This window comes from Tetrao urogallus (assembly GCF_951394365.1).
Source record: "Tetrao urogallus genome assembly, chromosome: 9".
Classification (NCBI taxonomy): domain Eukaryota; kingdom Metazoa; phylum Chordata; class Aves; order Galliformes; family Phasianidae; genus Tetrao; species Tetrao urogallus.
This window is the reverse complement of record NC_136822.1, coordinates 11,015,531-11,027,197: the sequence shown is the minus strand read 5'-3', so window position 1 is coordinate 11,027,197 and position 11,667 is coordinate 11,015,531. Positions and strand designations below refer to the sequence as shown.

Sequence of the window (11,667 nt, the reverse complement as noted above, 5' to 3'; positions counted from 1 at the left end):
GTTTTCCGAGAGGCAAAGCAAACTATTTTCCTTGTTAAGGTTGGGTGACTGTTGTACCCAAGCTGCCTTTTGAAATTTTTCATCCACCGCTTTCAAAGTTATGTTTGAAAAGTTTATGATATTTACCTGGGGCTTTTCCTCTCCCTTTCTTCTTCAGGGAGTTTGCTGGAGCTTTGTGCCTGCTCCCCAGGTTAGATCTTCTGCTCTGAAGAAGCACATCTTTGACAAGGAGAAAGAAGCAAAAACTTCTAGTCATTCCTAATCTTTATCTCCTGTGATGGGAAACTTCTTCCCAATCTGAAAGGATTTATTCAGTGCAGAGTTGTTCAGCAACCAAATTTCCCACGTCTGTGAATAGGGCTGCACTGCCCCGTGACTTCTCAGTGCCCAATGACAAGCTCCCAGGCAGTTTTACACAGCCAAATTTTCACATGTTCCACTGTGGGCTTTGCATTTACTAATAAACTCAATACAAATTGTGTTCCTTCTTGCACCTATTCTTTCAGAGATCCTCATCAGTATCTCCCTGAGCTGCGCCCTCCAGAGATATAAATCTGCTCGGTGTGCTCCTGTGGACTGCTCCCAAGTGTCAGGACCTGCAGCAGCAGAGCAGAAATGCTCCCCAACACCTCGCCCTGCTCCTCCGTGCGCTCTGCTTAGGCTCTGCCATTTTGCAGCCATGTATCATATCTGTCTGCGGCTCACATGTGCATGATCTCCATGGCGACTTGGGCACTCGAGGTAGAAATATGAGCTGGTAAGTCAAGGTTATCCTCCCTCCTCCCTCTTTGCTCTCGGTGCAATGCGGGTAATTGTGCGTTACGTGTTGGCATGGACGATGCTCGCCCGCAGCAGGATGCAGACAGCCCGTTTCACTTTCCATGTCTGTTTAAGCACTTCTCAGTGATCAGCAGTGAAGCCCAAGGGGTGTGGAGGGGCTGCATGGAGCTGTTCCCGGGGGTGAAGTCCTGGGGAAGGGAGACTGAGCCCCACAGGGAAGTGCAGGGAAAAAGCCCACACAGCCCATTCTGTTCCGAGCACGAGATGTGTTGTGTGGGTGCCAGCAGTGGGAAGATGCAGGTAGCATCTCCTCTGTCCTTGCAGCATACCTGCAGAAATCGAAACATAAATATTGAATTATAAAGGCAGAATTTGTATAGTCGCAGAATACATACATACATTATAAAGTGGAGTTGCAGCTTTAATGCGTTCTGTTTCCCAGTGGGTACATCGAAGTTTTACCTCTTTGTATGCACAAAACACTTCTTCCTCTTTCCATTGGTGCAAATGACTTGAAATGAATAATGTTTTTCTTGTTTGCTAGCATCATCTCCCCCTGTTGTCCATCGACATAAAATGCAGTGTTCTGGAACATGAGAAAGGCAATACGTTTCCTCCAGTTCTTTGTAAGCTGATATGAAGTAGACAGACACCTTCTGAAGTTTTGTGCATGCTGTGCTCTTTTTTTCTTTGCTGCAACAAGAAAAGCCTTTTCTTTTAACCTGGCTTCCTTTGAAGAAGTAACTCAGGAAGCTTCATGGCCTCTCAAGGTAAGTGCATCTATAGTCCTTATTTTTAGATCATGTTTACAGAAAACTACAGTCTTGTACATTTCCAGCAATCAGCAGTCTGATGAAATGAGAGTTTCAGGCTAAAACCACAGCAGCCAAAGCACGGTTGTTTGGGCTTCTTTTAATTTTTCAGTATTCAAGAGGCTCCTAAGGAGACTAAAATCTATACTGGAGTGTTATTTGAATAAAGTGCATTACAAAATGTTTGCATCTACATTCAGTCAGGAAATGGTGCTTGTATCTTTGTGCTTAAACCTGTCAGTATGGTCTGCATGGGAAGGGCATATTCTGATCCAAGATTCACACAGATTTCGCACTTCTTTCCTATTCCACTCTGAAAATATGAAATCAGCAAATGCTTTTCACTTTCAAAACTGACTGGAGTTTTGCAGGAAAAATATCTGAAGAATAAATGAATGCAACCAGATTACTTCTTTCTAGGTTAATTTCTGTCACGTATTGTCTTTGAACTGCAGCGCTTGGCTGTTCAGGGCTGTAGATAAACACAGGAATACGCTGCTCTCACAAGCCATCAGCATTCATTTTTTTCCATGCAGTCAAATCCAAAAGCTAAGCAGAAGGACACAAATCTGTTTTTTCTTAGCTGAATGCAACCCCACAGGGATTGCCCTGGTGTGACGTACGGAGGCAGATGCTGGCCCAGGGAGCTCCAGCAAAGTAATACTTACCCCTTTATTCCCCCACCAAGTACTTCAGACATTTCAGTATTTACAGCACTAGAAGTTATGCAGCAGGAAACGGATTTTAGAGCATTGTTGTACTCTTGGAATATACGTTTTTCCCCGAAGGGAAAAGTATACGTTTTGCTTATGTTTAGCCATGTAAAAGAGATCTGGTTCTGTATATTTTAATGCACAGTACTTAACAAGAACAACAAAATAGTCATGTTCTGTAATACAGTTTTCATAACGAAGGAACTTGGTAATATGCTTCTGTTAGGAACCAGCACCTCTGCAGATTGCTCACTGCATCATGTCGTAACTTTTAAGTTCTCCCGCACTGTAAATGAAGTAGGAAGCAGCCATGAAAATAGACAAAGCCTCAAAGTAGCTTAGGTTGTCATCAATATTTAATGCATTTACTGTTTGATTTTTGTATAGCTTAAAATTTGACAGGTAGAACTGCAATTTGTTGTCTTTCTTCCTTTTTATTATCTGAGAATAACACTAACACTCGGCCACTTCGTGGCATTTCATGTAACAACAAGAGTTACGGCAGTAACAGAACCCTGTGAGGTAAAATGATGCAGAAGAGCATATAAAATATTTATCTGCCAGTTATACATTTTTAAAAGCCAGCTACAAATTCAAAGGGGTTTCTTCTTCCTCCTGTGGTCTCCGGCTTTGAAGGAAAGCAGTGGCTGCAAAGGCAAATTAAGATCAAAATATGATTAAACGATGAATCAGCCACAGTGGGTTCAAATAAAGCTAAAGGACCTCAATTAAACACACAACTGCAAAAGGCAGCTTCAGACCTAAACCCAAAATTCCTTCTGGAGCTCGGTCCGTGCTGTGCCTGAGTATTGTCACGTAGGAGATAAAGATGGTTTGGTGACTGTTTGCTGCAGAGGCGGAGGGGCTTGGTTAATGCGAGGACTTACCATAGATGTGCTGAGAGCTGCAGCTGGCACGTGCTGCACGAGCAGAGCCAGTGTTATTGCAGTGGTGGGAAGGTGCTGGCACTGAGACCAGCTTGCAGCAGACAGCCAAGGTGCTTACTGCTCATCTGAGCTTAGATGCTGGTATAGGCACAGGCAGAATGTGATGCTGGTGTCCCAGTTCTACCGGCTGCTGTTTGGCACTGCTCATTTCTTTTTTTTTTTCTTCTTCTTTTTTTTTTTTTTTTTTTCCCCTGCAGAATCTGAAGGACAAACAAACCCAGTCTTTAAGGACTACCTCCCTGGTTCTTCTGACCTGTCAGAGCAGGACAAGCCTGCTGAGCCTGCAGGCCCCTGGAAGCAAGCCTCACACACGCATAACTTACCACCTGGACTGGAGTACCTGAACCAGGTCCAGAATCTTTCCCAATGCTGGGACTGTTCTGTTTCATCATGGACTCCTTTGGTAGTTGAGGGGAGGGAGTGTTTGGGGTTTTTTCTTGGGGAGGGGAAACTGGATATGGAGAGGCTTTTCTGTTGTTTGACATTTACTATAAGATAAAGAATGTACAAATTATAAGCACTTCTTTCATTGCTGCTATTCATCTCTGCAGAAATCCATTTGCTGTGCATGCAGCTCTCCTTGCCCCCAGACATGATTTTCTTCTCTCTAGGACTTTTTCTAAGTCATACTATGACCCCTCTCATTGTCCCTCCAGTTTCTTTCCAGCTCCTTAAGGGAAACCAGTGCCAAATTCCTGGCTGACTTCAGAATTTGTTTGGTTGATTAAAACCAGCAGTGTGAGGGAATCACACCCCTCTCCCTGAGGAACATGGAGGTCTTTGGAGCAAATTCCTGGTGCCCACAAGGACAATTCTCTCCAGCTGAGAGGGAGAAGCAAGTTCTCAAGTTGACAAAGAGAAAGCCTGAGCAGCTGCAAACTTGCACCTCTGTTCTGGGCTGTGAGGCAGAAAAGGGGCAGTGCCCAAATAGTGTACTGCAGAGAAGAGGGAGCTGAGGAGTAGTTATGAGGCTGTGATTCTGATGCATGGCTTGAGGGCTGTATTTAAAATATGCTTTTCTGTAGTTTTGTATAGAGGCAGAAATTGAATGCATTTTCTATTTGGAACATAAGACAGTTAACAAAAGCGGGAGACCTTTCAGAAACCATCTTTCATGTGGAGTTATGATTTTCATTTCATGGAGCCTGTGCACAAAATGATATGTGTTGTCAATTACAGGAGCATTTGTTCACAGACTGTGGAGCTACATTTTTTAGTTGAAAAGTGATTGTGATAGTCAATACTTGGCAGGTAACACATTCAGCTTTCTGTATGAACACGAATTACACCTTACCTTTATCTGTACAACGTGGGTAAGCAAATTCTATTACTCTGTTTTATGAAAGGATTACATCTGACATAAAGTCTTCATTCTCAGCTCAATAACCACGTCTCTGTGCTGCAGCCCTTACTAATTACTCTCAGTTCACTCCTGAGATGACTCCTGGTCCTTGTGTGTTTGGGTCCCTGTGAGACTGCATTTGTGAAGGTAGGGCATCAGCCTGGCCCTCAGTGTCCCCTTTTCTGGCCAGAGGAAGTCCTGGAAACCCACGGTCTGCACCAGAACTTGCAGGCAGAACCTCTCATATAAATGGTGGAAAGTATTTCTAGCTGAACTGGGGATTTTTGGTGGAGCATACCATGTTTGCTTCTGGTTTTGTGTGCGTTATGGATGTGGGTTCCCAATTGGAGCAGGCACAGAGAAGTGCCATCTAAAGGGCACAGGGAATAGAGAACTTGCTTTAAAACAGGACTGCAATTTTTTCATTTTTATCTAAAAATAAAATTCTATCAGAGAAGGAACTCTGACAGCTGTCATCCCTGGAAGAGAAAACAACCTGTGGGGGAAAAAAAAAAAAGGCATTATTTTAAAGAATGATTTCAACAGAAGAAGGATTATATAGAAAGTGGCTGTGAATAAATAGAAGATAGCAAATAGAAATGAGGTTCTGGGATTATCTCCAGCAGGAGTAGGGAAGATAGCTGGCTAGATTTATTTGAGAAAGTTGAATATATTTCTTAATAAGGCCATAACATACTTGCCTCTGAAAGCAGGATCCAGCCCCAGTGAATCTCACAGAGATCCCCACAGTCTTATGCTAAACAGGAACTCTAGGGCACAGCGTGTAGCACTGGGTGAGAGGAACAGAAAACATCTGTCACTATGCAAATGCACACTGAAGTCAGTCGGGCTGAGGAGCGATGGGTTTTGCTCTTTGAGGTGCTTCAGAGCCTGGCGATAAACTGCCTCTGCCCTGCTGAACTTGCTTTCTATAATCATCACAAAAGTGACGTTCTAAATAATTTACTACAAAACAGGTTACCCGAAAAAATGTGATTAACTTCCAGATTGAAGCTGTAGTTCTGGGAATTGTGTGGGATCCACCTCAAAAGTGATGGATCACACTTTGCCCAGAGAAGAAATAGGTAGAAGAAACCTGAGAATTTTCTAAGCAGCTCAACCTTGTGTTGTGCAATAATTCAGGCTTTACCAGTTTTGTAAGAAGCTTCTTAGTTTAGACTTGGTCAGACTGAGGTTTTGTAAATTTAATGCCCACAAAACTAAATGCTAAGAGTTAGCTTTGCATAAGGAATTTTAGCACATTAGAGTTCAAGAGTACTGAGACCTATGTAAAGCAAAGGGCTTTCCATGCTTTCAAATGCAAACGCAGAATTTCCTTAATCCACGAGTGCCTCAGTGAAAGATGCATCAGAATGGTTGCCTTGCAGAAACAAGGCAAAACAAACAAGTCAAACAAATGGTGCTGCCTGTTGGCTAAACATTGCCTATGCTTTGTTCACAACAAACTGGTATGCAGTGCAAAATCACTCTAAGTTTTTAGCAGTTCAAGCTCATTATTTTTCTTTCCTCCGTGAAAGCCTGTGTGGGGGAAAGAAATCCATATTAAAATCAATACTAAAATATTAAAATAGCTCTGCCATCTTTAACCTGTTTATTCATTTTTCATCAGCAGAGCTCTGCACTAACTTCCCATGAGCTCCAAGGCTTCTCATATCTCATGAAATCTAAATGACAAACAGCAAAGCTTCTTGGGAGAAGATTTTTAAGTCCAAATATTTTTTATTATTTCAATTACTGGCATGCACATTTTAGAGATTAATGAAAGGGATCTGGAAGTTTATTTATTACCAGCTTTTCTTTGCTGTCTGAACTAGCTGCAGGAGATGACTGGAACTGATAAATTGCTACAACAGTTTGAATGTGTACAAGACAATATTTATCAATTGTGAAATATACATATGCTGGAGAGCTGTGACATGCAGGTCTCAGATGTCTGTCATGAGCTTTCTGTCTTCAGCTGTGAGTAATGGCAAAATTCAGCATCAGGCGTCTGATGCCCATCTGGAATTTAAGGAGAAGAAACCAGCAAAGCCTAAAATGTCACATAAAACATGCATTAAAAAGTCACATAACGTTGGGAGGTAGGCTGAAATTAAGGTTTTGCAATACTAATTATTATTTTCTAAAGCAGAGCATGTCGGAGGGACAGTAAGCACAGAAAAGTGGCAGTTTGTAACCAAATGACAGGTGAGGATGGTTTCAAGCAGAGGGTTTCTTTGGGGAACTCTGGAAGGAATGGAATGCAAAGAGACAGGTGATCACCAGCAGCCCCAGACCTTCTAACACCCACTAGCTTATATTTTGTTCTTTCTTTTTGAAACAGCTTGACCGGATCATTATTCATCAGCAGGTGGAGCTCCTTGAAGGTATGCTGTTAATAACTCTTGTGCTCCAACTACTGCTGTCTCTAAAGGGCTTCCAAGCCCAGCTTCATGCTGACCTTCCATTAGGCTTCCAGCATGGTGTTAGTGTGGTGAGATGAAGAGAGGAAAGTTACAGTGCCCAAGCCCTAAAATCCTTCCCTCAAAGTTACTAGAGATTCAATTTTTTCCATGGATTGGAAAGATGGTTATTGTCTTAAACAATGATGAATGTGCTACGAGTGAATAAAGTAAAGAAGATCAGAAAGCATTAAATACAGCATAATAGTTTGATTTACATGGTTCTGCAAAATTTCATGTTCAACAATTAAAACACCTTAAAATGTATTCCTCAGTTGTATTTCTCCTATTCGAGAAGTTTTGGCCTGATTCTTGGGCACCTCTCTGAGTGAAAGTTGTGTCATTGAAGTGGGATAACCTTGTATCAATATTTTTCACAGTGTACAAACTAAGAAAAGCCAAAACCAAAACTCAGTGTATGAATTCTGTTTTGTGATACGTACTGCCGTTTACAGCAGATTAAAGTCTTTGATCTAAATGTTCTTTCAAAATAAAACTTGACATGATTATTTCATTATTATTATACATTTTCTTTATGTCACCATTTAAAAACAATTTTTAAACAGTCTCTGTTCATAGTTTTTTAGAGTAAATACCGCAGAGAAGACTGGAGCTGTAAATATGTATGCAGAGCAGAATTCGGTGAGTCTTGGCAGAGGCTCTTTGTAATCTAACCTTATGCTAAGGTAACATCCAACTTGTTTGGCTTTTTTAGCCATACTTGGCACAGAGACCTGCAGCAAATATGAGATTAAAAACCATTTGGGACAAAGAGTTTACTTTGCAGTGGAAGAAAATGGTTGCTTCAATCGTAACTTGTGTTCACCTATAAGGTCTTTCACCATAAGGATTGCTGATAACTCTGGCCGAGAGGTGATTACAGTGAATAGACCCTTGAGATGCAACAGCTGCTGGTTCCCTTGCTTCCTGCAAGAGGTGAGTGTTGCCTAATTGCCTTTTATTCGAGCATCTCACTGCATGTGCTCTGCATTAATTAAGCCTTGCATGACCTCAGTGAGGATGGCAGGAAGGAATTCCCAGCCGTGACCTAGCCTGGGCTGCATGGAGGCAGCTTCTTTTTTTGCTTCTGCACTTGCTGATGCAACACTTTGAGTGAGAGAAGAACCCAAAGACTTTCCTTTAGAAGCGATTATTGATAAACAAGGCCCTTTTAGAAGTAATTTAGAAGTAACGTGCCAAGCATGCCTCTCATGGGCATCCCAAATAGACTCCTGCATCTGATAACACAGATCTCCCTCTGTTTAGGGCGGCCCTGAGCCACTGCTCACCCAGCTCAGACTGACATCACTTAATGCTGTGGATGTGCATCGCTCACTGCAAGCACAGAGTGGGAAGGAGGGACTTTTCCTGGGGCTGGCAGTGCAGGCTGAGCCTGGGAAACAGCTCTCAGGTGAAGCTGGTGTATTATGTCAGGGCTCCACTTCTCCAAGGCCATGGAAAATTGCAAAAATCAGCTGCTTTGAGTGAAAAACAGATCCTATCGAGAATAAGATCTTTTCTCCTTAATTTTGATTTTCATTCATAGATATTATTTTATGAAAATGTTTTGTAGAGAGACTTTTTACCTACATTTTCAGTTCTGCATACAGATTTCCAGAAGAAAGAATCCTGGGTAGCACAGTTACTGCAGAAAATAGCCTATGGGATACTCACACATTACAGGCTTTTTGTTTCTCACCACAGTGTATAACTTTTATGAAATCTTACAATTGATGTAAAATGATAGCTTCTAGTGCAGCTTTTGAGTTCTCTATTGTTCACTGTATTTAAAAGCGCCTTAGATGTCCCGTTCGTGGTTTGGTAAAATTATACACAACTGCATTAAATGAATGGTTTGTAATTACATAAATGATAAAGTATTATGGAAAAATATGCTAATATAAAATTAGTTTATAAGATTTTATTCTGTTTTGTTTGCTAGTTAGAAGTTCAGTCCCCACCTGGTACAGTAGCTGGTTACGTTGTACAGAACTGGGACCCATTTCTGCCTAAGTTTACAATACAGAATGAAAGTAAAGAAGATGTACTAAAAATAATTGGCCCATATGCAACTTGTGGCTGTTTTGAAGATGTTGACTTTGAGGTATGTTACTTATGAGTGTTAAGAATTTTACGGTTTTGCTGCTTTGAATGAAATTCTTAATCAAAAACCCTGTCATTCTACTCTTAAAGACATTACATATGTTGCAATAACTTGGGAACAGAATCACAACCATGTGCACTGGAGTTCCAAACTTCTACATGCAGATTTCTGCAGATGTCTTCTGGATGGGATTGACAATTCTGCATCCATTTATCTTCATTTGTCAGGACAAAAAAAAAAAAAAAAAAGTAATTTGGAAGAGCCTTTGAGATACTTAGGGTATGAAAGAGAATGAGAGACTGTTGAAAAAACTGTGAACAGTTTTCTGATGTAAACAAAGCTCTTCCTCTTAGTTACATAATCATAAGAGAACTTCTGTGTTTCTAGCCACATCAGAAGACTTCAATAGGTAATGTTCCTAATTTTGTTATTGTGTGAGGAATTTGCAATCAAGAACATATCCGTCAGTTGTAGGAGACAGCAGACCACAGCAGTGCTGCTGCTGTGACTTGGAGCATATCTGAATCTGGAAAAAAAAAAATCCTTGTGAAAGAAGAGCAAAAGTGGTGTAAACTTTCATAATTGCTTCCCCCCATTTTTCTGTCAGCTCTGAAGATTCTGATGTCTCCAAATTTGCAAGAGAGACTCTTTCTTGTATGCCATTCCTATAGGCAAATCTGACACTCGTAGAGCATTTCAACGACAAGAAGAAAAGAACAGCCTGACAACTATAGAGTACTCTGCATGTCAGGGCAGAGTCATTAATTCTGTGGAGATATAATCAGTGCGTATTTGATTTATTTACATCTAGGCTTATTCCTTTTATTTTATTTTTAAATTGGTGCAGGTAAAAGCCCTCAATGAAATGTCGACGATTGGCAAAATTTCCAAGTACTGGTCTGGATTTGTAAACAATGTCTTTACCAACACTGCCAACTTTGGGATCCAGGTCCCAGTAGATCTTGACGTGAAAATCAAGGCAGTGATGATCGGTGCATGCTTTCTCATCGTAAGTATGAAAAATCAAGAGGTAGTCAAGAGCTGGACAGACTGCGACCAAAGAGGTCCTTGCTATTGGCTGTGACCCTACAAAGGCATACAACCATTGGATAAAAAGAGCTTGTGCTGCTTTTGACGCTAACATGTTAATATTCATGTGCAATGGTTTCAGCTGTCTAGGATTTGTACAACACAAAATATACATAAAAGGGCAAACCTACTTATATTATTCACTGCTCTAAAATACCAGCAACCTATATATTTTGGATTTATTAGGTTAAAAACATAACTCATGTTACTAAAGATTTTTGGATTGTCTTCTGACATTCTTATTGCTCAGTGGCAGAATAATAGAAAATGATTGACTAATCTAATTAATTTATGTAACAAAAGCCTACAAGCACGACTTCTGATATTAATTGTTGCATTTTTGTACTTTTGTTACCATTCACTATTTGTTTACTTGTAGGACTTAATGTTCTTTGAAAACTCTCTGGATGGCTTCTAACAAGATGACAGAAACAATAAAATATGCAGAATGTGTTTCAGTAAGTAAAAATGAACATAAATTGATCTTCTTGCTTTGAAGACTTATATGTTAGATACTTTCTAATTCTTTTTCATTTTCTTCCAGAAATCTCTTGAGCTTTGGACGTGATTTTGAACTGCACAAATCCTTGTTCCTTATAGGAAAAGAAAGGGAGCTAATGATGTTGTTTATTAAAATATATCTCTTGTAAATAATAATTTCCCACTTACATTTTACACGCGTTGTAGCTAAACATATACTTTTCCCACAGAGCACTGTTCCAAAGGAACAGTGCTATTCTCTTCTTTCTCTTTTGATCTTCCTGCATGGGAAATCATGAAAGATTAGACGAAGCCTTGCAGCGTCACTGATGAAAGTCTCTGTTTAAAGAACTCTTTGATGCTCTGTGAGTGCTGGTACCAGTTACTAACCACATGAGGGTGTGTTGTGAGGGATTTGGTTTAGCTTTTTCATAATTTTAGAAGTCATTTTCGGATTTGTTATTTAATTAATAGTAACAAACTGAGTTTGAAAGCAACAAATATAAAGACATCACCCAATGGGAAGTTCAACATGGTATCTATTTCAGTGAGTTGAAAGAAGGGATGTTTGCTTGCAATTTATTTTATGGCAAAGATTTATTTAATGAGCTGTGGCCAGAAATTAGGCTTCCGATAGTAGATAGGGGAACTTAAACTCCATTCAGAAAATGTGGACTTTTGCTGTCTGTATTGAAGGCAGGCAGTATGGTTTGAGAAAGTCCCCTATGTGCACATGAATCACTTAGCTTTTGACCTATCTAATGTGAAGCATTTGTGCTCCTATCCACTCAAGAATTTCATTTAGAAGTTGTTTTTTTTTTTTCCCGCTCTTCGTAATATCTGATGGTTGATAACTTCTCAATTGGCCTTGTCTGAGGCCATCCAAGAGCAAACACCTCCTTGGAACGGAATTATCTTTTTTCTTTGGCAAGCTCAGG

At 40.4% G+C, this 11,667-nt stretch overlaps 1 protein-coding gene across 1 annotated transcript; it reads left to right on the top strand.

Moving 5' to 3' along the window:
- Positions 1–1,537: 1,537 nt before the first annotated feature.
- On the top strand, positions 1,538–10,667 carry LOC306949881 (phospholipid scramblase family member 5-like; the record flags this gene model as incomplete). The annotated part of the gene is made up of 7 exons (XM_079539930.1): positions 1,538–1,550; positions 3,450–3,601; positions 6,939–6,981; positions 7,772–7,992; positions 8,999–9,160; positions 10,008–10,169; positions 10,629–10,667. The coding sequence occupies 7 exons, from the start codon at positions 1,538–1,540 to the stop codon at positions 10,665–10,667; spliced, it is 792 nt and encodes a 263-aa protein (XP_079396056.1).
- Positions 10,668–11,667: the final 1,000 nt, after the last annotated feature.